The sequence below is a fragment of the Chamaea fasciata genome, unplaced genomic scaffold (genome assembly GCF_029207755.1).
Source record: "Chamaea fasciata isolate MVZ Bird 193981 ecotype frontalis unplaced genomic scaffold, bChaFas1.0.hap1 SCAF_3, whole genome shotgun sequence".
NCBI lineage: Eukaryota > Metazoa > Chordata > Aves > Passeriformes > Sylviidae > Chamaea > Chamaea fasciata.
The window spans coordinates 40,419,574-40,447,152 of NW_027094088.1; the positions used below are offsets into that span (position 1 = coordinate 40,419,574).

The window sequence follows — 27,579 nt, forward strand, 5'->3', positions numbered from 1 at the left end:
AACAAACAGAAAGAGAAAAATGCCATGGTGCACTCAATTAATGATGGGAGAGAAGTTCAAAATAAGAAGCTCTTTGTTTAACCTTCTGCAGCCTGTAGAAGTGGACGGGCACATCTTCCAGCAGGCAGGACTCCTTAATGAACTTCAGCACTGCTTCCTTCGCGCTCAGCCCTTGCTGCTCTCGGTGCATCTCTGGGGCATGTTTCAAGATGTAGTCGCTCCCCCTCTTCGCAATTATCTAAACCGCAAAGAAAACAAACAGGTCAGCAACTCTTCAGCAATCCCCAGGAGAGGCAGCTGTGATCAACAGCAAAGCAGTGGCTGGAGGTGGAGGAGGTTCATACATTCCCTCAAGATGTTAGTCTGTGTTTGCCTCTACCTCCCTGGAGGATAAGCATTTAAGGCAGCCCCTACAACAATGTGTCTGAACAGATCCTAGTGGCAGAACTGTAACAGACCATGACTACAGAGGTCATGTCAGCCTTTTTCACTTTTAAGTATTGGAATAACTTTTCTTAACTCTTGGCATCCATAAATGTTTATGGGCAGATAACAAATATTCCTCTGCATGCCAACACAATCAGCAGCAACATCTCTTAAGAGGCAGAAATACTAGGTTTTCCTTTTAAGACCAGAAACTACACATTAGGCTTATTTAGCATTTCCATTCTCAAAGGGGTGGATAACACTATCTCAAGGTATTTTTTAATCTATTAGGAGTGGTTAGCAGGCACGTGGCTCCACTGAGGAGTGGAAAAACCTGCACAAGGCCTTTTGCTCCTGCCCTATAGGTGCCCAGTTCCCATGTTTGCCCACATACCCTCTCTGTACAAGCCTACTGGACAGCTCAGCCTTCTCCCATGCCCAACTGGTTCCTTTCATGCTGTGAGGGGCAGGGACAGGTAAGAGGGTTGATTGGCTGAATTCACTTGCCAACATCCCCCAACCACCAGGGGCATTCGAAACTGGATTGCACCAGGTACTTGAGAACATCCTGCCAGAAACAACCTGTCCTGACTGAAATCAACCAGACCCCATCACCACCCATTTCCCACTGACATTTTATTTAAACCCCTTGTTTACTCTATTTGCTAACACCTCTGCATGCCCTGCCAGATTAGTTGCCCTCCCACAAGGAAGGCTGGCCTTGGTGGAGGACAGTACTGATGCCATCAGCTGTGCAATGTCAGCAGAAAGAGATGTGCCAGCTCCACAGTTCAAAGCTGGGTGGGTCAGCCCAGGGCAGCACTGCCTCTCCTCACTGGCACGAGACTTGGGGCAGCCCTTGGCCAAAAGATACGAAGCACGTGTTGAAGGAAGTAATTGTGTTGGAGAAGGAGATTACTCACTATCTCCCCATGGGAGCCCAGGGGCAGGGAGAGAAGCGTCCCCATGCCTGCCAGATTTTACTGTTTGTAATGATGTAATAAATCACCCACATACTTGCTTGGGGTTGTGGCTCAGCGCAGGTGAGCAACAGTGTGATAAGCCCTTTAACTGCCACAGAAACAGCACACAAGACCTACCTTTTCCAGCCCTTTGTTAGCTTCCTCCTGACAGGCACCCCATAACAAGGAATGGCATGGGAAGAGGGCCTGTTATCTGGGAGAAAGACACACTGCTGCACAGCAAGGTGGGCAGGCTAGGATTTGTGCATAAAAGACCATCAATCTTCAAGATCAGTCCTGTCACTGATCTGAACCTTCTCCCCAAAGCAGGGGACAGTGCCATCTTACAGGGGGAATGCAACTTGCCTGGGACAAGCAGCCAACTAACAGAGTCTTAGCTAATTAGCTTTCATTTGATAAATAAATCAACTCTTGGTTGTAAGTCCTGAAGGGCACAAGTCCCATGCACATGCTTATAAACAAATATGCAAATGCTTTCTCTTTCCTCTTACTGCACATGAGGCAGAGATTAATGACAAAGCAAGCACCAGAGGCACTGCACAGCAGTATTAGCCCATGGGGTTTGGATCTATCCATCCTGAGGCAAGCATTACAGAAGTGAGAATAAAGGAAAATGGACTTGGCTTTGCAGCCCTTAGGTTTTCTAGACAGCTTGGGTTGTGCAGATCTTGCTGATGTACCACTGGAAACACACAACCCTTTAAGCAATAGAAGAATTAAACAAAGACATGTGCACTGTCAGAGTTATTCATGTGATACCAACACATTCCGTCACCAAGGAAGGATGTACCACCCACCTCACTGGTGAGTGAGCCCGTGGAAAGGCAAGAGATATCTCCTGAGGGACCTTCAGGGTGATTCTCTGCCTGTCTGCCTGATCATTGCAGTGGGAGATGGGGAAGTTGCATGGCTGCAGTTAGGTACCACCTTGGTACAGCTCCTGCTGCATGCATAATCTGCTGACAGAATGGTTTCCCCCAAACTTACCCATTGTGGGAAATAAGCCTGAGGTTCAAAATATTTGTCAGCATGGACCTTCTCTCTGTAGTTGCCCAAGTCTGCCTGTAAGCTGTAGGCAGCCAGCAAGAAGTAGATTTCTTCTTTGTGGTTGCAATGAGACATAAGTACTTGCTCTTTGAGATGGCAGTAGTAGAGCTGCCGTGCCACCTTATCGCTGCAAGACAAAAGCAAATTTACTTCAAGAACAAAGTTCAGATAAGGCCCCTCAAAAACATCATCCTGCTAAGAGGAGGATTAAACTTTGAAATGTTTGATGTGTGCCAATGCCACCCTGATACAGTTGTGCATATAAGGAGCACCAAACCAAGATCAAGGTCTTCTCCCACTAAGTGTTGTACAAACACGAAAAATGGTAGCTTCTACCTTGAGGAGCATGAGATCTAAGAAGTTAGGGCAGAAGGTAGATGAAAGAAAAATCACATCACACCTGTTTTGGAGACTGACTACAATCAAGGACTTCTGTTTCCCTGGAAAGCCTGTAGCAGCCAGGAGAGTCAACTCCCTTGGACTCCCAGTCCTGTTTCTTGCACACCTGTCCTCCTTTCCCCTCTAAACTTGGCACTGCTGGTTTGTTTCACCTTGCCTTAGGCTCATGATACTTTTCAACAGCTAACTCCCTGCAAGGTAGATCAAAAGACATGGGAGCCCTGGGCTTGTTTTTGTCTTCTTCCTTAAGCTGCTAAACAGGGATTGTCTGATAAGGAATAACTGTGGCATAGCCTTGATAACCCACACACTCCCTGCCCTCAGAGATCATGGGAAGCAGGCTGCTGACATGTACATGTAGATGAAGTGCTGGACACTACAGTCTGCTTGTAAAAGTGTGCAAGTATAGTTTGAAGGGGTCAGATAACTATCTCTGCATGGCTCTACAAACCTCTCCAATTAAACTACTAGTGCAAGGGAAATATGCCTGTGATGGTGAAGGATAGGTAATCTCTCCTTTTACAAAAAAAAGCAAAATGAAACAAAGAACACTTATCAGCCAAACAGACTCCATAAGAAGGAGTCCCCTCTATCTAAAAATGAAAGACTATGGAGAGAGAAAACATAGAATACCATAAGCTTTGTTTGACACGAGAACAAATGCCAGAAATTAGGTAAAGACTTTAGTCCACCAAAATGATCCCAGCATTTGGCTTCCCCCAGGGACAGAGCCACACCAGAAGCACTGATGTAAATTAACTCTGTCAGTTGCTCATTTTTAACTACCTCATCCTTTGTTCTGTACCATGGGTGAGGGTGGTGCTGTTTTGAGTGCAGCACATATTCCATGTGAATGGACTACAAATGAAAAACTCTAACTTATGAAGTAATTTCTTTTGTCCATGTATGAAAATCCATTTCCAGGAGTAGACTGCACAGAGCACTGCTCAAATACAAAAAACAGATCCAAAGCATGTGCTTTGGAGTATAAATAACTATTTTTGGTATATTCATCCGGTGCCTTTCATACAACCAAAAGACACAAGCAAGAGTGCTAATCGTGTTTTGATAATGTCGTCATTCAACCTGCTCTTTCAACACAGATGGAAAAGCAGTCACAATTTTCCAAGGGATATGGAGTATGATTCAGGGAGAAAACATTCATAGCTGAGTGAGGAAGTCTGTGAAGGTCTTAAAAAAAAAATTCAAGCAGATTTTTAAAGCTTATTTCAATGAGCTCACAGAGATGAGCTTAAAGAAACATTAGTTTTCTTTCATTTTAAGAACACACTGAATAATTCAAAACACAGTAATTACCACAGAAGAGAACTTACCCTATTACTCTTCCATTTTCTACATAGTATTGTACTCTAAAGAACGCAACAAATGGAGGGCTAAATTTCTCTGTCCCCTACAGCAAATACAGAAGATGAGTTAAATTATGATCAGCATACAAAATTCCTGTTATCCTATCTGGTAATGTTCTCTCCTCCAAAATTCCCTCCCCATACTGCTTTTCATTTTCTGCTCTTAGCTCTTGGCAAGTTTTTGGGGGAGTCTGACTGCCTTGGAGGCTCATGACAATGAGGCATCACAAAACATTCAGACAGGTTGAACAACAAAAAATCCTAGGAAGAGCAGAAGATTTTTGGATAGGAGGGATGAGCTGGTGTAAGAGTCCCAGTGTAGCCTGGGGACACCCAGGCTGGCCCAGAATTACCTAGCTCAGCACCTGGCAGCACCACAAACGCATTCATGCTGAACGCAGCAAGTTTAACCTGGCCTCCCTCAAAGCGCCACGCTGGCACAGCCCTGGCGTTTCCAGGGCACTCCTTGGAGCCACCATCCATCCCTGCTCCACAAAACGTCACATCACTCAGCACGGACACACGCACTGCCACCTTCAGCAGTCAATGCCTGGGGCTGAGGTGCACCAGCCTGGTACCAGCTCCGTGCCTTTTGTTTGGCAGGGCTCCTGGTTAGCCATTCACACATTCCTGTAGCCACACAGCAAAAGGCAGTGCTGGTGTCTGCTTCACACTGAGGAGTGCTGTTAGAAGAAAGCCAACACGAGGCTTGTTATTTTAACTACAGCCTATCTTTCCGACTTACAGGCTTGTTTGAACAGGAGAAAAAAAAAAAAAGGGAAAAAGAAGAAAGGAACATCTTACGAGATCATTCTCTCATCTTTCCTACTTTGCCACTTTAATGTTCACACAGGTAACTTTGCTCCCACAGGCAGTTCCAAGGCTTTGCTGGTCAGACCCATCTCACTGGGACAAGGTACAGTGCATGCCCTCCACATCTGATGCAGACAGGTCCTTGATCATGCAAACATCTCCATTTCATTTCCGGAAATTGTTCATAGTCACCCTATTTTATTAGCTGGATTGGGCTTTCCACCTGAAAGCTCTGCATAGGAATTAAATCCTTGTCACCTAACCCAGTCCAATAGGCTAACTCATCTCAGACTGTAGCACTGCCAACGGCAACTTACTCAGTCTTTTATGATTCGCATCACACTGGAGGTCAACACTTATCCTGACCAGAAAACTGCAGCAAGAATTCAGTCACAGAGCAACCTCAAAGTGTACCCACCCCATCCTGAGGAGACCAGAAACACCTGCTTTGGGAAGCTCTCACTGGCTGGACAGACAGCCCTCTGCATGTCTCTGGCTGTCTTTGAAGTAACTCTCAGTCATTTGGGAAAAGCAGAGCACATGCTTGGGGATAAGAGCCTCATTAGTTATCTACAAACTTCTCTAAGCAGCAGAAATGGCAAGTGTGCCTACTCTGCAAAAGAAAACCCTTAAGCAAGGTGGAAAAAGTCCTTTACAACTTTTACAACAACCCAGTTAAGATATCTGAAAGCAATTGCATGCTATACTTTGTTCTAGACTATGGCTCCTTTATTAATGACACACACAAACAGGCATTATCATGTCTGAATGAACAGTATTAAGCAATTACATAAGCTTGTCTTTATTTCATGTAGCTTTTCTCTCCCTTGTCAGGATTAGCTAGCCTTTAGGAACTAGGACTTGTCTCAAACAAAATATCCTTCCTCCCTCTCCACCATCCTTTTGTGCACACTCTGGGAAGAGTCACAGCTCCAGTTATTTCCTTTGTATCAGATTCAAGTCACAAAAGGTTATTTTAGACTGTTTTGCTTAAGGATAGAAATGATGTCTCCAGACTAAGATCCAGACTAAATTCAAATGAAAAACTGACCATCTGACCTTCTCCACTTCTGCAGCGGCCAAGCACTACTGCTCAGGTGAAGTTGTATAAACGGCTGTTTTAGCTCTTTTGTTTAATTGTACAACTACGCAAAAATCACTGCATCTTGCTACTGAAAAGTATTCTGCAGACCATCTTCAACAAACGTTTTATGGACCTTAGTTTAAGAGCTTTCATTTCACTGTGTATCAATAAAAAAGCAAGAGCCTCCAAAATTAAACACCTCTCTTACTTTGGTGGTCTCTTTCTTCCATTCCTTTGAAAAGTATTTGCTAAGCTTCTGCTCCAGGTCTATAAAAACATATTCATTATCTGAAAGACAAGAAGAAAGGAATTAAATGTAAAATAATTGGAAATTTTTAGTCATTAAACATTTAGATGACTCTACAAGTCATTTCCAAGCAATACATTTGCTGACCAGGAAATAGGCAGGGCAGGAAAAAAAAAAAGTACTCCTAAGTACATATGCTACTCCAGACAGCACAGGAGGAAGGTCATTCATGCCTTCAAGAGATTCTGAGCTAAAGGTTCCCAAACACCTTAGCCAGAAATGCAGAATTCTTGCTTTATAATCAAGAAGCCATTTACAAAAAAGAGAAACATCATCTTACCCAGCTAATTGTACTGTCAGCTTACCAGATTCAGTTTTTTATAATTATTAAACAACCAAGCCCTACCCAAGCTTGTATTCTGCCATCATGTAGCACCATGCTCCAACATGGCAAAAGTAAGTAAACAGAGGTGGGGGTTTGGCAGGTTTCATCCTCTGCATGCGAAAGGGATCCTCTGAAAGGGTTAGAAACAAGAGGACCAAACACAAACGCCTTCCTCAGAAGGTCTGATGTGTCCTGCTCACACCCAACTTCTTTCATATAGAGAAAAGATGAATGAAAAGAAGGGAGACCTAGCCTGCCTCAAAAGACTAAAGGACCAAGACTTGCTCTCCACCCTAGTGAGAGTGAACAAGACACAGCCTGAATGGCACATCATCTTGAAAGAGCTCTGTGCTGCTTTCAAAGCTGATGTTTCATAACACTGCTTACCAATTATCAAATACAAACAACTCAGCCAGTGAAAGATTTTTTCCTGAGTCTTCAACTCGCTTAAGAAAAAAAAATAAAAAAAGACAAGACCTGACAGGTGTTTCAGGCTGCAGCAGAAATGCCAGCTGAGCACATTCACCTGACCAGTCCCTCTACTCTTTGATCTTGCTTAGGACAGTGTTTTGACAGGTGACACAAGTGCCAAGACGAAGAGCTTGCTCCTTAAACATGAAAGGAGCAGGAGTAAAAAGGGGGAGGGACAAAAAAAAAGAACCTTTCCCAAAACAAACTTCTGCCCCTTAAGACCAGCCCAGACTTCCAAACGAGAGCCTGCACTTATGTCTGTATTATGGCAGATGCAGGCCTGGCATGTCACAGTAGGTGTTGAAGGGGGCTCTGGGCTACCTCAATGCCATCCTTCCAAAGCATTCCTGATCCTTACAGGGGCAGATACAACAAATATTTTCTTTGCTAGCTTTCAAAAAACAAGCAAGCAAAACAACTTCCTATCACCATTTCCTTCATCTCGCACCTCAAGTTAAAGAAACCACATCTGGTGCTATCCAGAACTGGCCCACACATCATCCTACTAGGAAACCTTCTGTAAAATAGTAGTAACACTGGATACAAAAAGGACAATGCCCAAAAAAGTCCTGTTTCTGTCTCCATGCTCTTTCCTGCATTGTACTGCTTGCAGCTGTACTTTTAATATACTTAAACTTCTGTTTACTCTGTTACTTGATATATCACATTCAGAAACAAACCAGTATTTAACAGCACCATTAAAAAAAATGGCTGTATGGAATTTCTGAAACTGTCTGTGGTGTGAATTTAGTTGCTGTAGCACACAAGATTATATGGAAGCTATTTTTCCTGTTTTGACAAGGAAAAGAAGAGTTTTTATCATCAGAGATTGCATCTTGTACCTGCCTCTTCACTTCTGTCTGTAAGATAGGGTGGCTGGGGGCTACACTGGCCCCAGCCTTCCCTTCTTCAGGAAGGTCCATTAAGATCAGATAATGCTGCTTGGGAGAGGCTGAAAGAAATCCTAGTCAGTGAGAAAGGGAAAGGGTTGTTCATGTTAGGCTTGTCTCTGTTCCTTGTCAGCTGCCAGTCATCATTCCATAAAGCTTTTACTAAAAAGTAAGTAAAAGGCCATTTAGGGAATCAATTACACAGCAAGTGACAGGAGTAGGATAACATGAGCATCCCACCCAGTCCCTCCCTGGGCTTTGGCAGTCCTGGAACAGGTCAGACCCTCCACTACAGGGTCCCCACATGGCACAGCAGTGCTGAGTGAAGCCTGTATTGGCTCTGCCAGCACCGTGGTCTGTAGCTGACACCTTGCTAAGAGGCTGTAACAAGTTGAAGGGCCAGCTTTCCTTTCTAGTTCAAGAATGATCCCATACCCAGAGGCATTTAGAGAAAAGCATTAATTATTCCTCAGTCAAGAGGGAATAATTGCAAGCACAGTGACATACCCCAAACCATCCCATCACACCTGAATATTAGGTCAGAAAGGGAAAAGAACAGTTGCACTAGAGTAAAGCCATTTGTTACCCACACCCCCTCTTTATCTGCAATGTTAATTAGGTTAGAGATGATTTTGTGATGGCACAGATGTTATACCTGAGGATTCCAGGTTATCATCAGGCCTACTGGGAAATACACATAAACCACAAGAATAAGCCAGGCTACAGGAGGATACTCCAATGTATCACCTCTTCTTGGGGGTCCCACTCCTCCCCAGCCTAGTTCAGCATCCTCCCTCTTGTGCAAGAATGCAGCACTGCATTCCTGCCTTAATGAAGTTCATATTACTGGAATGTCAACCTGCAATGTAAGCCTTCATCTACAAAAACAAAGAGGTATTTCCCCCTACAGCCCTACTGCTTGGTGGATGGCACTGTTGTTTTTTTTTGGTTTTTTTTTTCCTTACACAGGATTAGTGATGAAACCCTATGAGATTTTTTGCCAGATGCTAAAACTGTCTGCTTTGAAAATAAACATCTCCAACAGATAGAAGGGCACCAAACTGCAGCAGCTCTGAGCGGTGATGTAAAGGACACTATAGGAATGCACAGATGGCCCCCTTTCCAGGGAAGAATAAATTTGATCTGTGGATCCAAACAGGGCTGGATACTCAGCAGGTACAAACTGTCATTGCTTCACTGGCCTCATCTGAAGGACAAGTGAAAGGTACTAAGAAGCTGACTGAGAAGCATGTACATATAAAAATACACTCTAATCCACCTGCAGCTACTGACACAGAGTTCATGAATCTCATCTCAGCACTGTAGGTGATCTTACAAATCAGCTCTCTTGGAAGGTTCTCCCATGTATGTATGTACAGACACCAGACCTGGCACAACTCACCAGCATACTACACTGCAATCCCAAGAACTGCATCTGGACAGCCAGTTCCTTTGCAGTAAAGCAATTTACACTTGTCTCCCAATTTCACCTTTAAGAATTCTCAAATGAGAGTGAAAGTTTACGCCGTAAAAATCGCATTTCAAAATAAGCAATTACCAGAAACGAAAACCACTTCTACTCTGCAAAATTAGCTCAGCACATTTTAAGTATTAAAAAATATATAGGACATGCATTGTTGCAAAAAAATAATGTGCCAGGTCCCCAGTTAGAAAAAAAGTGACACAGTTCCAGTGAGTGATACAGACTTACAATAGGCATTATTTACACTGCAGGAAAAATGGGAATAGAAAATTATGGCTGCAATACAGGGTCAAATCAGTTCTGAGTCATTGCTAACCTAAAGGCCATTATTTTGCATTAACCAGTTCCTCCTCATTTCATTCTTTATGAAAAGTAAGTTCTCTGCATAAAAGCTAAGTAATGGTGAATGCCAAAAACCTGTTCTCCTCCTGGGCCCATTGTGGGCTAGGAGCACCAAGAAATTCCACAAAGGTGTCCTACCAAGAGTCAGAACTTAGGCCCCATAGGCAGCCAGGAAGATCCCATTAACAAATTTGGCTGAGTCATGCATATTTTAGCAATGTAACTAGACAGTCCAGAAGAATAGGATTGAAATAAATTATGAATTAGTGCAAAGCCAAATTTCCACATAGCAAGCATTTTCTGCCTAAAAGAGAAGGGAAAAAATTACCCATGGCTATTATGCTTAACTTTTCCCAGATGCTTCAAGAAGCTTTATGGCAACACCACTACGTCCCCTGAGATGCAACAGGAAAGAGAGCAGGAGCAGGACAGAGGGATGCTAGGGTTAGGGGAGAGCTGAAGTTTAAAGAAAACAAAAAACAACAAAATCCCACACTAAAAAAGTACCTCACAACACATGCTGTAGACCTCACATAACCTGAACACCAGCATGGAATTTTTTGTTTGTTTATTGAAGAAGAGCTGGCTACACACTCCTTTTGCATGTGGATTTCCCCAAGCTTCCAAGCATTAGTGATTTGGGAAAATCACTACTCACATGGCACCTGCCCCCACCACCTCTGCATAATTTCTCAATGCTCCTGGTGTTACCTTTCAAGCAAATAGAAAGAAATGTTGTCCATTTTCTGATACGTGGTTGATTAGCTCACTAAAGGGTCTAAAAGAACCTCGTTCAGGACAACCTTGTGTTTTTAGGTTTAGCTGAAAAGTACACGTATCCCAAGTGAAGGGAAGAATCACAACAGAGGCTGGGAGTACAGCAAGGGAAGTCCTGGCTAAGGTCACTTTACCTGGTATAGACACAAGGCATAAGGACAGCAGCAAGAAAAGGAGAAAATCTCAAGAAAACAGTATCAAGAAGCCTGAGATCATGTGGTGTTGGGAACTGTTGAGGTCTGAACACTGAGCTAAAGGCTCAATCATTCCTGGTAATGGAGAGGTACTGCAAGACTTTCATGTTGGCATCTTACATTTAGCAACAAGGCATGCCCAGGCAAAGATCTTCAGACTTCAGCAGTGTCACGGGGGATTCCTCTGCACAAGAAGAGCTGCAGAATCATTTCCAGCACTACTCATCCAGGGGCAAACAAACCCTTTGCAATTCTCAGGCAGGGGAGCACGGCTGGATGTTGTACCGATACCAAAGGAGAAACGATTGACAGCAGGTTCAGGCAAAAAATTGCCTTCATAGGAAGAGACCATGTAAGTCCTTACAAGGAGTTCTTTATACTCTCTGGACATCTGAACCCCTGCAATTCCCTCTAGGTGGTACATTTCTGCACATGTTTTTCTGACATTGCATTGAACTCGACGGAGGTACCAAAGTCACTGTAATAGAGTTGTACCTTAAGTTAGAACACAGGAGAAATTCATAAAGGAGATTCAACTATGCAAACAGATTTAAGAAAGGACAGGCAAGAAGCATGGATTAGTGAGGAAGGACTGGTGTGTAGAAATCATCATAAGGTATTTCAGAGAACTTTTGTTATTTGTCTCTTAAGAGACCCTTTGCTATAAGAGATACTCATGTAATATAAAGATAACCTGGTAGCATATTCCGTCTGTGAACTTCAGTTCAGACCGGAGGCTATACAGATGCAGAAGAGTTAACTGGAGGCAGAGTGGTTTTGGCAGAGTTAATCACTGAGCTCCTTGGTAAGCATGTGCTGGGAAGTGTGGGCCTGGCAAGGTGAACAGCCATAGCTTTAAAAATCAAAGTACCATCCTTGAGGCAGGGGAGCTGAAGCAAAGCTAAGAAAGCCAGCCTGACAAATTCATAAGAGGACACGGAGACCCTGGCAGGGCATAGGAGCTGCAGTCTTGCTCCTTCCCAATTGAAGGCTTCCATCTGCTTAGATCAAGCAAGGTTTGCTCCTAGAAAGGCATCACCCAAAACTTGGGATCGAAGGGATCTGGGTTATAACAACAAAGGAAGCCTGGCTGTTCTTTGTCTGCTGACAATCTATTTTGGCTTGGAAGACTGAATGTGTTGCTGCACACACTTTCTGATAACAAGAGGGAAACCTCCCGCAGGGCACTAGATAAGACTGACCCCACAGGAGGATTTGCCATATAAGATCCAGCTGCTGAAGCCTATGGAACCAGATTGAACCTGGAAGGACTGCAGGATCTTTCACAGAGCAAACTACAAGAAAAAAAAAACCTATAGCCTGCTTGATGATCCATAACGAAACTAGAAGAGCAACACGTCCCAAGGTTTGTAGGACCTCCCATTAATACACATTCCTGAACTTGATTTTCAAAGTGATCAACTTCTTATAGATACAAGGTTTTTTTTTTCACCTCAGATATATTTGGTCGAAGTGGTTTTCCTCTTGAGAATAAAAAAACAGTTCAAGAACAGAAGAGATGAAAAATTCTACCCTGACACTGTTTCTGTTACCCTCAATCCTGAAGCTTGCCCTCAGCATCTGCTACAGCCAGAAGAGAAGGCAACATATTTAGGCATCAAATGCTGCGAAACTCGCTCCAAGACCTACCTACAACTTAGATCTTACAGCATTCATGGTTTGCAGCTTGCATGGTGCTTTACGGTGCCGTTTCCCTTTTTTGCCACATTTAGGGATTAAGCTTCTGTTTATGATTAAGGACCCCAACCTCTCCCCCTCACACACATACCTACTATGAGACCAGCTGAGCATTAGCGTATCTGCACAACGTCTGCAGGTCAAATGGGCTCCTAATCCAGATAATCCATGCAGTGTGATTGGCTACAGTTCTGTGGAAATCCTTTAATTTTCATTCTCTTGCTACTGCTGACAGTCAGGGTTTTGTTGACAAATTAGCAGCAAAGTAATGGATGCAGGTGGATTAGAATACCTTGTTTTGCATGTGGCAGTGTCAGACCACCAAAAATAAATACACATTAAGAAACTGGGAAAGATATCATTACTAAAACAGGATACTAGAATACTTTCATGAAGTGAGAAGACTGTTCCACTTAAAGCTGTGGACAATATACTCTAAAGTCTAGTCAGAACAGCTTTATTATGCTCTTTGGGATGCAGTGGTTACAAGGCATTTCCAACAGGTTGAAAGGCATCTGCCACAACAGGGGATTTTGGGACCAGAACCTCTGTGCTTGACAGGGTGAAGGAAACTGCTTCACAGAAAAGGTGTGAGGGAAGGGAAAAAGCAGGGTATGGAAAATATGAAACAAAAAACATGTAAAGGGAGAGAAAAAGTGAAAAACATGGGAAGAACAGGAGAAGAATTCAAAGAAAATAGGAATGAAATTGCCCTGTTTTACAGGAGGGGATGAGGGTTCCAGTTTCAGTCAAGATGTCCTGCAAATGGAACAGGCAAAACATGGTGTTGAAAAAATGTCACAAGGGGGAGAACTCAGAAACACAGATGATTTGTGAAAAAAGTTAAGAGCATTCAGGTCTCCTCACATTAAAAAAAAAATGCACTGGTTTAAAGCACAGGTATATTAGGTTGAAGGAATCTCATGGAGACTCTACAAACCTTATGGAGATAAAAAGCTTATGTTCCTCTCAGTTTGAATGCTGCACTCAAAAAAAGATGTTCTTACAGAATGAGAGCATAAAGGAAATGAGACCAACTTAGAAAAAAACCCTTATTTTATCCTACGTATTTATAAAGAGGCAAAAGAAACCTTATTTAGAAGGACTTATAGAAGACTACTCTAATTGCAATGAAATATCTAGAACTGCAATAGCAAATAACACACTTGAGAAAAGTTTTTGGAGAAGAGACAAGTATTTCAGTGGTTTTGGAAATGTGGGGAGGCAAGATAAATAACACAACAGATCCACTTCTAATTACTAAGAGATGGGGTGTGGGAGGGAATGACAATGCTTACACCATACCAGAAATGTGATCTCTCATATCAATTTGCTTCTTTAAGGCATCATCTTAACACCATTTCCTGGCCAATACTAAGCTGTAGGACCAAGCAAACTTGGCTTTAATTCATGGGCTAAGAAGCTTTGTATTTTCCGTGTGATATTTCAAAACCCAACGTGTCCCACACATGCATTCAGTCCCTTAAAATCATTTGAGTTTCCTCCCCAGTGCCACATTCTTTGCGTGTGACTTCAGAAGATAAGCAACACTTTCAGCCCCAAAGTCCTTTTAAAATCCACCTCCTGTTCAATACTTACAGTTTTGAATATAGTAACAAATATGTTGACTAGCAACTCTCACTACAGGAGAGACAGAAAGCCCCACAAAGAGGTGGAATCCAAGAACAAAGGTGGAGAACAAAAGCCCCCCCTTTACTCAATTTGTCTGCCCACATACCAAAGATCAAAAGAGCTCTGGGAAGGGTCTGCATAATCTACATACTTTGTGACCTTATTACAATCAAATTCCCCTCGCAGGCACAGCCACTGTGTATATATGCACACACTGTAAATATACAAGCGGGTCTGTGGATGTTTGCCAAGTCACTTGCTCGTGCATTGGGTTTGCTTACTTTTAACAATGCTGAGGCCAAAGAAGTGAGGCTCTTTAATCTTCACTAAATCACAAACTTGCTGAAAGAGCTCCTGTCCAGTGGCTTTGACCTGAAAGACACAACCAATCAAACATTACAGATGGCTCACACACCTGGATGGAGCAAAGAGTTGCAGGCCAATATATTTTTTGGGTACCAAAATATCCCAACACAACCACATCAAAAACATGCTTTGTTTTCAGTATTATTGCTATTATCATAGAATAATAATCATTAATATTTACAGAAATGAAAATACTGCTCTCTAGCAGATTTCAGGGAAAAGAAAAACCAAAACCAGAAGTTTTCATTCAGGAGAACCAGGAACAAAAGTATCCAAACAAACACAAGACTCTGGGTAGCTCACAGGTTAGAGAAGTGGTTGTTCTGTACCCCACACAAAAGAGCTTGTTCTGTTTCCTGCTGACTTCCAGTCACTCAGCCGTTAACATCTTCATCTTTGGCAGCTGTTACCAAAAGCCTGTAAGCCCCTGCCTGTTTCCCTGCACACTGAGACCTTCCCATACCCCTGCCTCCTGTAATACAGACTCTCCCAGAAGAAGCATGGTTCTGGTTAACTGCATGTGCAGACCTGGATGTGCACTGTGATTGGAAGATTCCCCCACTAAACGTCCCCCCATCTATAGCCTCATTTCCCCCTGTCCCACTGCACCGTCCCAGGAGTACTGACAGACAAATCACAGGCACACACGGAATCCCCCCAGCCCGCAGAGGCACAGGGGAAGGAGTTCAGAGAAAGAGCAGATGGGGAGAAGTGCACAACACTGACACAGACAACCTCAGCTCAGGCCATGGTGCAGCCGGCTACAGCTGCAAAATGGGCCAGGAGCTTGGAATTTCATTACCCCACGGCAGGATGATGCAGATTAGCAGTGTCAGGAGCAGCTGCCTGCAGGGGTGTAGTACAGCGCTACCCACCGAGCAACAAAGATGACAGGGCAGCAGTCAACTGCTTAACTCTCCTAGGAACCAATCACCATCCTAATTTTTCAAGCTCTTTTAGTGTAGATATGCCACACACCCCAGAAACTGGCTTGCACTTGCCTCCCTGCCCCAGGATGTACCATGTCACTAGACATGGACAATGGGAAACAGGAGGTCATTTAAGTACTCATTTTCTTTTACTTGACAAGGCATCAGTATCCAGATACTACTGTTTTATCAGGAGCTTTGAAGCCTGCACTACACCAATGCAAACATGTGTAAGCCTTGAGCAGGAAGGAGGTAGTGCACGGTTCTGATAAGACCCAAAACCACATCTGGGTCTTATATTATGAGTCTTCATGTGAGACTGCATCCTTTCCGTCTAACACCTAGATGCAGTGTTTGGTCAAACACCCAGAACACATTTGGAAGGTAAAGTTGGGCACAGAGCAGTCTCCTTTGCCAAATAAGCAAGCTCTGAGCATGTTCTCCTACCTGGAAAGGATTTCTAAAAAAGATGTGACCTACCTCTAGTCGGAATGGTTATGGGCATACAAGAGTCACTGGCAGCACAGGACTCTCTGTAAACACTATGCAATGAGATGAATTTTTAAAGTGGCAAGCTTTCATACCTAAGGGAAGAAAATCCTGCTTTAAGATACTTAATTCTAGGGAACTTAGCACTTCAAGTGACAGTTTTGTGGCATTCAGCTCTAAACACTGATTTAGGCAGATTTCTTGCACAGCAGGTATGTTACTACCAGTTTGTCCATTCTCCTCTGGACACTTCCCTTCTGTATCAAGTTCTACTCCCAGCCTTAAAGGCTATGCAGCACCAATTACATTCGCAATTGCTGTCCCCTCCTCCTACTTTCCCCTCTGCACAAAGCAACCAATACTTCCCTTTGCATTTTTCATCTAGGTGCTTCTCTTTGGACTTTCCTCCCTATGCATATGGTTCTTGTGCCAAGGTTGATCTCAGAAATGACTCATTCCTTCCACGGATACTCAGCTTTGCCCCATGTCAAGCTCAGGGCTTCTTTACACGTGAAATTTAGTCCAAAGCGAAATCGAGGGCAAGTTTACAGAAGCTAACTGCTACTCCAAGGTCACTCTGTGTACAGATATTCACGTGCATTAGTTAGCTATATCTATTTTTCTTGGTACATATGTTTTGAAACAATGGCTGTCCTGTTCACAGAACAACTGAAAAACTTCAGACCTTTGCTTGCCATTCACCAACAAAAAGGACCTCACCAGACCTCCTCTGACCCAAAAACTTCTTCCACTTAGCCTTGCCCTCCTCAGGTGAGCTGCAGCATCCACTAGTTCCCCTCACTGCTCTGCTTCTCCTCATGTTCACAGCTGGTCCCAAGAAGGCAGTTTCACTCCTCACCATCCCCCCAGATTCATTGTACATTCAGAAAGGTAGACATTGAAGCTAATTAAGAGATACTTGATTGTGAGGGAAGAGAATTTAAAATAGCTCCTGCTTTTCCCTCTTCAACAGCACTATCTGTGAATGGTGTAAGACAAATCCATTTTAAAAGAGCAAGCTTCAACCTATATGTGACCACATAAAACAAATATAGGTAAACTCTTATCTGGAAGGGTGGAATTTATATGGAAGGGGGGAGAGAGGACTTACCTGCATAAACACTGTGCTTATCATGGGAAGGATCTATAATTTATTCTGCTGGAAAGATAACCATTCCTACCTACCTCACTGAGCTGCAAGCTTGTTTAGTATTTGCATTCCACACTGAAGAGGTTAAAAGGCTTTGGAAATCTTTAGTAGTGGCATTATTATTCTAATAAATGCACAAAGTATCATCTGTGGTTGTGCTAATTACATTTGGGTTCTACCAACATCACTAGAAAATTGCCTTGATGTTTCTTTAAAAAAGAAAGATCTCTCTAGCTGGGAAATCTTAATTTTTGTTGCTGTTTTGAATGAGTGTTGTGGTAAAGTCAGGAGCCAAATGAAAAGCTGTTTCTGGTGACTTGCCCAGCTGTAACAGGTCATGTTTCACTCTCTATGCAATTAGGACACAACTGCGTGTGGAGGTCTCATGTTTTGGCCCAGGCAGCTATTCCCTTTCACACCAAGCATCTCCAAGTATATACTTTCCCAATTTCCCAGACATGAACGAAAGGGATATCAGAAATGATAAGAGTGGATGTCTTTAAAAGGAGTTCAAAGGGGTGCTGCAGAGGATTCTTCTGCAGGACAACGTAGTGCTGCACAAGGCACTCCAGCTTTTTGGAGGGGCAGCAGGGTGGGACAGGACAGAGGAACAGGAGGGGATACAGCACTTTACCTCTGTCCCTGTCAGCGCTCAATGCAAAAGACCATTTCTTATGCCTATGAAATATTTTGGAGCTATTAAAAAGGACATGCTGATGTAGCATCTAGGAACCTGGTTTAGTGGCAGACTTGGCAGTGTCATGTTTATGGTTGGACTCTTAAGAGTCTCTCTCACCCCAAATTTATTTTACGATAAACTGCAGGTTTTTGTGATTTACCAGAGCGTGACCCAGTGGAGGAGGAACAGCTGTGTGCGCCATTCAGGCACAGTGAGGAGCAATGACAGTGTCAGCCCTGCTGGCACACTGCCCTCCTGCACACCACCCTGCACCTTCCCCATGGCCAGCCAGCTCTGCTATCTCCCATCTTTAGCCTCCCTGATAAGAGGTATAAGAAGGTGAGATTTAGGGTCAGCTGCAACAGACCATTACCCAGGCCTGTACACCTGCTGCCAAGAACTTAATTAAATCATCGTTTTCTGCCTTGCACAAAAGCCAGCAGATTGCAGAAGCCTTCTGGGGCAGTGGATGGGCTGGGTTTGAACCAGTAACCTAGAAGCAGAGCGTCCCAGATTTTGCTCTTAAAGCTTTACGCCGTCCAGCCCTTGAGGCTGTTTCAGTTAAGGACGCTACACTTACACACAGCAGGTAGGAAAATTCCGACATGGATTTTGAAGATTAGCACGCATAGTTTCAAAAGCTACCGTTTCAATCAAGTACTTAAAATAACAGTTCACCTCAACTGTCTTCTCCCCCTCCTCATCCCAAAGCGGGGGAAAAAACATACCCAAAACAAAGCCAAATCTTCCCAGCCCACACATGAGTGCACGCACACACTCACAAGAGAGCACTTATCTTTGAGACTCGCTTGTCCTCTGAACGCCAAGTGCCTCTTGTCAGCTCAGTTTCTCACAAGTTCAAGGAGCAGCCGGCCTTGCACAAAGAGGCACCGTGCTGTGCAGACACCGTGCCACCCTGGGCTGCCAGCTGAGCTGGCCCTGCTGTCAGTCATGCACACTTGGAGACATTCGAGGCAGCAATCAAAGAAATGAAGCGACTTACCTCAATTTTTTTGTGTGTACGAGTACTCAAGAGAAGAGAAAAAACCCACCCTCAATGGCTGTTTGCCTTAGACCTTTTGAAGGGATCTGCAGGCTATCAAAACAAGGGATAGCAGGACTCTTTACAAGGGTAAACAGTCACATGTTGGGTACGCTTGCTAAGTAATCACAGTATTTCAGGTACAATTTTTAAAAAATTGTTGGATTATTACAAGCAGCACAACCATTCAGAAATAATAAAAAAAGTAAATAACAACAGAAAAAGAGCAGAGGAGACCCCCACCCTACAACACAGCCATGACTTTTAACAAACTCTGCAAATGATTTGAAGCTGCCCAATTAGAAAACGGGGCACCAATTACCCTAAGCTGGCTAATAGCCTTTCGGTCAGCAGACCAGCACCAGGCTTTGGGGAGAACAAAGGGAGCAAACAAAACTGAACCGTGGCTGCAGCGACCTCCCGGCCACTCACCCCGACGGCCAGGCTGAGCTGCTCGCGGGTGGGCAGGAACACGCAGACACTCCGGATCTCTGGCTGCATCCTGCCTGCCAGCAGTGTCCTGCTCATGGTGGGCAGCTCCACAGCAGCTGGGGTCTCCTCTTTGGACACGTGTCAGGCTCCCTTCATCCCATGTACCTGTTGAAAAGGCGAGAGCGTCAGTGCCGTGCTTCTGTTGGCACTGGGAGCAGTTCACAGCACGCATGTGGTGAGATGTTTAAAAACAAAAACACTCCCAACAGTCATCCATTTTCCAGGGCCAGTCAATGTTTCCACCAGCATCACAGCAAAAACAAGGCAGCGTCAACCTTTTAAACAGCTTGAAGTCCCAGGAGAGTGCCATAAAGCAATGATGTCTCCCTGGAATAACAAACCAGACTCAAGGTTTCCAGACTCATGTAAGTGATAAGGCAGGTGGCACCTTGGGCCTGAAAACACCCATGACATGGGGGAGCACCCCATCCTTCAGCTAGGCACCTTGCTCACTCCCAGAGCAGAGATTTCAATGGGCTGTCAACAGGCACATGCCAGTGCAGAGGACTTTATCTGTGCTCTCCTCCCCCTCACTCCATCCCTACTCCCTGGGAAACCACAGCCTGAAACCCTCTACACCTCAATTCAAAGGAGGAGGTGAAACACAAACTCAAAAGGCTGAGCCACTATATAACACCTTTTGTGAGGTAAACTCCTCTCAAGGACTGAGCCCAGTGTGCATGAACACCTTACCACTGAAGTTCAGATATTGACAGAAATAACAGATGGAAGTTTTCTTTGCAGCCAAACGCAGAGTAGCCAACATCACCTTGACTTTACAGCTAGGTTAGACAGTTTCCTCAGCAACTTGTACCATTTTATGTATAGCCCTCTCCTCTCCAATGCTCTCAGCATTCATCTCAGGAAGTATCCTGTGGCACCTGATGAATCCACCAGAAAGGGGAGAGGCTCCTCTAGGGTGGGTTAGGTACCAATGCCAGCAAGATACCAACCATGGGGTCCACTCCATCCCCATACAAGGTTTCATGTAAGTCAACCCCCAGCTGCCCTGAACAAAGGGGTTGACTCCCTTCCAGCAGCAACACCTGGGCACTCACCAGCAGCACAGCAGCAGAGGTGCTGCAGGCTGATCCCTGCCCCCTGAGTCCCCACACACCTGGGGACAGGTGCAGACCCCAGCAGGGGCAGCCCAATGCACTGGGTCTGGCAGTGCCACCCTCTCCCACCACTCACAGCCCAGCCCACCTTCAGGAAATAGACTGTGAAGGGAGCCACAGGCTTTTCCTTCACCCTCCACAACACATAAAAGAGGAGGGACCAAAAGCAGCAGGGAAGCAGGCCATGTTATGCTAACACACATACACATATATGCATGTACATGTGTGTGTGTGTGCACTACATGTCCGTTTATAAAGCATTTTGTGTTTAAAATCATGTTTGTCCTGGTACAGGAGAAAATTATGGCAGAATCAAATTCTTGTGAGAGAGATGGGAAAAGCAAATAATAATGTGGAGTACAGCAAATAGAACTTGGATTTATCCCTCTCCTTTCAACTCTGTACTCAAGCATCATTCATTTAAATTATTTTTGTAAGCAAATACAAGATAGATCCAGGAGTGTCCTTTGGCAAATATAGAAGCTGTTCCATGCACCTCCTTCCCCGAGCCAGCATATACAATGCCTCTTAATAAAGCAATTTCTGATTCAAGTTATGTAGAGCATTCATTATAAGACAGAAGTACACAAAAAAATGCAGACAAGGGGGTTATTAAAGTATTTTTGCAGAACAAGTATTTCATTTAACAAGACCTAGGGGTTTTAAAAAGATTGCTCTAAACTAAAAGCAAGTGAGAAAGACGTTTGACTTTATGGAACATGTGAAAGCTGCTAGTAACTGAAATATTAAGAGGAAAATTCTGATTTATCTTCTCTTACTGAAATAATTATACTGACATGCTGTCTTAGGCTCCGGACTACACACTATTAACAACTGTATATAAATTACAGATGTCTACAGAATGACTTGAGGGCAACAGGTCACCACTATTATTACCAGCTGATGTAATTCGTGCCATAAACTCTATCAACAGCATAAAGACCTCGGAGTATGAACTTTTCAACATGAGGAGGTTTATCTTAATTGCCAAACGGCTGCACTGGCCAGTACCCGTTCCCTCTCACAAGGGGATATCACAGCCAGCAAAGACATTCATGGGGCTCAAAACAGAACTGAAAATAGGACAAACAAGTGACCATAAAAAAACAAACACATGCACAAAGATTCCTTTGGACAGCTGAAGTAACTGACTCCCACTTCCCCATAGCCTCTGTAATAAAAAGTTCCTGGAAAGTTTTTTCCCACGCCTGCTTTTTCCATTTGAATTTTTAAGAGAACAGCTGTGGACTCTTAGAACAGGGAAGTGAGAAAGGCAGAAGAGAAGGTGTTTTCCTTCTTATGATTCAAAACAAGTGAGCTTATGGACCCTCCCACGACAGGTAAGGGGTTAAAGAAAAAACGTCCTTAATCTGAAGGGGGAGGTCAAACACAAGTCCAGCTCAACCTTCTCTTCTTTAGAGGTATGTTAGGATGTGATAAAATGTAATGAATCATTAACTTGCTAGCAATGCATGTTTACACCTTTCCTTAAAAAAAAAAAAAAAAAAAAGTTGTGAGTCAGGAGTTACTGCCCAATGAAAACAAGTGACCAGAAGGAATGCTCTTACTTAAACATACACAATTTCAGACTGCCCATATGCCATTCTTTTGTTTACCACAGATTCCAACCTCTTAACCTCAATTAAACCATAAAAGCTCCAGCAAATGCACTGCAGATGAATTAATAAAACCTGAAGTCAATCATCAGCCTGTGGGACACCCTACAGGTTGTTTGTTTTTGTTGTGTTGCTTTTTTTTTTAACTAACATCACTTGGTTTTAGCTCCTGCAGAAGTGCATTTTCAGATGTAACTGCTTGGTCAAAGGCCCAGCAAGTCTATCAATTACAACAGTCAAAGGCACTATTTATTTGTATTCTTCTGGTATCAGACAGGAGGCTTATTAGCGCCCGGAGTGGTGGCACAGCTTATTTAGCAGTGTTTATTTTACCTAAACACACATGCAGAGGATCTTTGGAAAACATGCCTGTCATTGACTTCAAGCCTTCTCTCACTAAGCAGCTCAAACATGGCCATAAAAACTCAATTAAATCTTCCCCCCGCTCTCCACAGACCCGCACAGGGCCAGAACCTCAGCACTTGCTGGGGCAAAGCAGGAATGGATGAGGTTTGCCCCAGCAAGGCAGATAAGAGCAGCAGAGCCCTCCACAGGAGGAAGAGGAGTTGGATGAGAAGGAAGGAGCTGCTTGCTACAGGTACCAGCAGGATGGCTCACTGAAACACCTCACACCTCACCATATACCCAATGACACAAGGATGTCCTGCCACCACTGAGTTTGGGGCCATGCCACCACCAGCCTGCCTGGAAGCAGGTCTCATCCAGACAGAACGTGGGTTCTCGTAGTGAATGACACTGTATTTTACACACTAGTGCTTAACACCACAGTGAATTGGGTCCTAATTCTCATTCAGCCTCTAGGGACAGCTACAACCACATCTCAAGGGATAAAGGGAATAGATGAATGTGCCATAACTTCACAACTCAGAGCAGCAAAGCAGAACAAAGTTCTTATCTACCAAGAAAAAAGCACAGGTAATTCAGTGCTTCTCTCCCCTGGAAACATGGTCCTTAGGGTTTATTACAGTAAAACATCTGCTTTTGCTAGAGCTGATAGAGAATGAGCACCAAGCATCTTCCTGATGAAACCTTACCACAGTGGCCCTACGGCCTCTCAGCAAAAATTGTACAGAAACATTAAGACTCTTCTTAATATTTTCCAGACATCATCCAGAGATGTCTTAGGCTTCTAAGAACACTAGGCTCTTAGGCTGCAGTTTCACAAACAGCTTAAGCAGCTTTAATCAAGGCAGTCCTGCAGCAAGACAGACAGACAACTGCCTGGAAATAAATCTGCCTTTGGCAGCAACCCACACTTGGGCTGCCTTGTACTCATGATGAAACACAGTTGTAAAACTGAAAACCCCCCTCACCTTCCAGGTATTTTGTCCCCTCAGATCCACATTGCAGGGCACCAGTACTATCTGCAAAAGAGAGTAATAATGAGCCTGAGCAAGTAAAAGATGTCATGATGGCATGTATAAGCCTTTCTCAGCAGTTTTAAAAAACTCCACCCACCTCCTTTGACTAACCCCTACAAGGAGGAAAATTTCTCTGAGAAGATGCATCAACCAGGAAGGAGCAGAAAAAAAGTTGCTTGTCAGGACAGAAAACAAGATTGAAGCTAAATAGCTTTATGTCATGGCTGTAAAATTATGTGAAAAGTGCCACCTGTGACCAGCAGTCAGAACAACTAGGTCACATCCTGCAGCAAATTCCCAGCAGCACATTACCTTTTCAAATGTGTCTACCTCAGCATCATTCCAGAACTAGCACAACACATCCAAGAGCAAAGATGCTCACAGGGAGGTAAGCTACTAAATTTGGTGTCCACACACTGCTTTTGGGGTAAAATACACACCTGTCTTCAAATACTGCACACTACTTTGTAGGAAACCCCTACTGAAAGCTCGCGAATGAGGAATACCAAGACACCTCCCAGCACCTGGGTGCTCTGAAGAACTGGATTCCAGAACTGGTGCAGCTTGGCTGTGGATGAGTGCAACACTAACAGCAGAGACAACTGGCTTCGGCACACAGGCAGTGGGAGATGCAACTACAGCAGGCTTTCTGCACCTGGTCAGGTGTGACCACAGTCCTCTCACAAGGCGGGGATGTGGGGGCCTGGCCCCCACTTTTCCTTTAGGATATATCAAGCGGTGCAATGCAAGATGCCTTCAAAAACTCCAGGGCTGTGAACTCAAGCAGATGTGACAGATGGGGAAGCCACTGAGCATTGGTCTTAGATACAAGCCAACATCCTTTTTTCCTTTCTTCCTGTACAACCAGCACTCCTTAGTGACAATGAGCTTTAAAAATAGCAAGGAAAATGCTTTCTCGTTAGTCTTCATTGCAGGATTAGATACAGCTCTTAGTTAGGCATGACTGCTCGGGCTCCCCACCTTTGGGCTATAAAGTCTTCCTGCCCCACATCAAGCAGCACAAGTGAATCCTAGAACAGGAAACGTGCTCCAGTGCTTGTAACTCTTCTGCTCTGCACCCCTGCACAACGTGCTTAGGAAGAAGGGATCTCCCAAAATTCTGTGGACACCCATTCCTAACCTGGGACCATGCTGCGATGATACTCTGTAGGTTGCCCTAGTCCTTATGCTCAAAGATAGGGACAACTCTCCTAACCCAGGGATGGTGGCATTCTCTTGCAGCCAAATTAAAGTGACTCATGGTTTTGGGTGCACTAACTAGTCCTCAAGGAGAGGAAAAAATGCTTAACAAAGGACAGAGCACCAAAGGAGGTGCTCCTGCAGAACATGGAAGCGTGAGGGCAGGGCAGCAATGGCAGGACCACACAGGGCAGCTGCCACGCTTCCATCCCCCTCTCCCATGGGATGAAAAAAGCTCCTCAGCAGTTTGCCCCCTTTGAGGACAGCACAACATTAATCACTTTATGAACTTAATATTTAGCTGAAACAAAACTGAGTTCAGGAGCTCTTTGAAAGAAATAGACAGTGAGCATTAAAGTCTTCAGGCAAAAAGGGACGAATTAGTATCTCATAGGGATTATGTTTTTCCATTGCTTTTAAGTGATGGAAAGTGGCTTTGAATTTTTGTACACAAAAACAGGCAGCCTTTTAAAATACATTATCAGTACTACATGCAAAACTTAGCAATGTATGAATTTTAAAGAACACACAAACAGTAAAGTCTGCATCTAGAGCATGCATTTCCTTTCTGGCATGCATTTTTTACTTAGGAAGACAATCTTCTTGTGGCAAGATCAGTGGATCAACTGATCCTTCCTTTTCACTGATTGGTAAAAGTAGTAGCGTGTACCCTATTGCATCTGACTACCGACACACAGTTTCTCATTGCAACAAATTTCATTACTGCTGCATAATCTACTAGTGGACTTGTTTATTGAATACCAATCACCTATAAGTCTTCCTCATACTTCAGAAATCAAGTGCATTAATTCAAGTTTAAGAGTAAGTGGCCATTTAAGATATCAATTAGCCTAGGCAATTGCAGAAGCACAAGAAAGAATCAGCAAAATACGGCATTGGACAGGAGCCAGCCACAGTATGCATTACACCTCACACAGAGCAGCTGCAAAGGAAGCCTGGTCAGAAATGCCAAGCTCCATTTTCTCAGCTGGATCCCCAACACAGACCACATGAGATCTTGCAAAAGTTAAGAGAAGTGAATTGCTGCAATAGCCATTCAGTAACAGCGACCTTGTCGCCCCTCAAACACGCCACAGTCTCTTTTGAGGTGGACCCTTGGGGAAATCTCATTTATGGGCATACACATGCACAGCCAGGAGTGCAGCAAAGACAAGGCAGGTCCAGAACCTGGGTGTAAGAACAGAAACAGAGATACTTCAATTTAGCACTCCAGTGCTTGGCAATTCTGCCTTGTAAATCGCAGATCTTTAGTGAAGACCATTCATCTTTTCTATCTATGGGAAACAGGAGAGGTGAAGTACAGGCAGAAAGATCTTCACAATAAGGGAAAGCCAGGCTTCCTTCACAAACACTGCAACTGTCAGGAAACTTAGGAAGAGCCAGACAGCAGCAGCAAGACCTGCCCTCTCTACTGGCAACTCAGAAGAGAAGCACCTTCCTCTACTGTACAAATGGCAAATACACGAGACCTCCTGACCCAAAAGCCTATCAATTAATTCTCCAACTGGAAACATATTCCATTTTTAGTCTACCAAGGCTATAAACAGGATTTCTCCCAAGGGGATCCATTATACTCCTGCCTCAAGCACAATAGATGAGAGATACTCTTCTACAAGCCAGTCTCTGCACAAGCTATTTTACAGGGATAGTATTTTATTTTACCTGAGCTAGGCTGGACTGATTTGGAATGCATCCCTAAGACTCCAGAAGTCTGTTGCAGAACTGTCCAAAAATTTATTCATTTCTATTCTCACCAAGCTCTTTTAACAGTTATAGAAGCAGCAGACTACAAAGTCTTCATTAAATAAATATATAAAGAGCAAAGAGTAATTATAATTTCACAAGCAATACCTTGAGTTGCAGGACAAATAAGGAGACATGCCTTTTTTTTTAATCAATGTAACAAATTCTTCTGAGTAGGAATAGCTTTGCTACCAGTAATAACCATGTAAAAAAAATAAATTGGCTTGCTTCCCCTGAGGAAGGAGAAAGTCCACTGCTGATCTCATTGCATTTGAATCACTATCTAAATATTCAGACCAGCCAGGCAGCTTCTGCAACAGTTTGCTTCTAACTTTCCCCCCCTCAAGTGCACAGCTAGTCTTGAAAATATTCAGAGCAGAGAGGAATGAATACTGATTTATGTGAAGTGGACGAAAAGAATAGATAAAACTCCACCTGGAACACAGCTTGCCTCTGTTACAAGTGGGAAAATGCCAATCTGCCAATACCTGGATAAAATTAACACAAACAGCAGGGTCTTTATGATTAGATGCAGTTTCAGACATTGCACACAGCATGGCCAGACATCAACTTCAGCAAGGCAATGGGAAACACACAGACAAAAAAAGAAAGAGAAAAAAACAAACAAAAAAAAAACCACCAAAAAAACCCCCCAAACAGTCTTACAGAGTGCTGCATTTTTGAGGCATTGCTGTATTGTGCAAAAAGAGGAAATAGAGGGCGAAAAAAGAAAAGGCAAACACAAGAAATGGTTAAACAAGAAGCAAATTACCATCGCCTGCGATTCTCCAGAGAGCAGCTCCTCCTTGTCAGAGGATCTTGTTTGGGCCAAGCCCACCGTTTGTCTGCGCACAGTTACTAACCACACACCACGAATTAAGGTACCACTGCTCAACACCACCGAGATAATCAAGCAGCAGCGCACTAACAGGGGACTTCCTGCAAGAAAAGGAGCGTAACCCTGGAGCACAGTAAGCATGCAAGTCATTTACATTGTCTCACTTTGGCGGAACAGTAGAGCAACGACTTTACTACAAAAGCCAACTGATAGAGAGCTAATCACTGGATTCACAGGCTTTTTACCTGCAGTGTTGGGAAAAGTGCTGTAGCTTTA

At 43.8% G+C, this 27,579-nt stretch overlaps 1 protein-coding gene across 3 annotated transcripts in view; it reads right to left on the bottom strand.

Annotated features, from left to right (window-relative positions):
• FRMD1 (FERM domain containing 1) overlaps positions 1-27,579 on the bottom strand; it is a 37,862-nt gene that overhangs the window by 8,121 nt on the left and 2,162 nt on the right. For 2 of the 3 annotated variants that reach the window (XM_066178704.1, XM_066178702.1), the window contains exons 2-8: positions 23,454-23,504; positions 19,326-19,490; positions 14,520-14,610; positions 6,328-6,407; positions 4,190-4,266; positions 2,397-2,583; positions 83-238 (exon numbers count right to left, since the gene is read on the bottom strand). In XM_066178704.1, the coding sequence (XP_066034801.1) occupies positions 83-238; positions 2,397-2,583; positions 4,190-4,266; positions 6,328-6,407; positions 14,520-14,610; positions 19,326-19,421 (687 nt within the window). In that variant the 5' untranslated portion in view covers positions 19,422-19,490; positions 23,454-23,504. The remainder of the gene's footprint in view (positions 1-82; positions 239-2,396; positions 2,584-4,189; positions 4,267-6,327; positions 6,408-14,519; positions 14,611-19,325; positions 19,491-23,453; positions 23,505-27,579) is intronic. The other variant, XM_066178703.1, reaches the window with a different exon arrangement.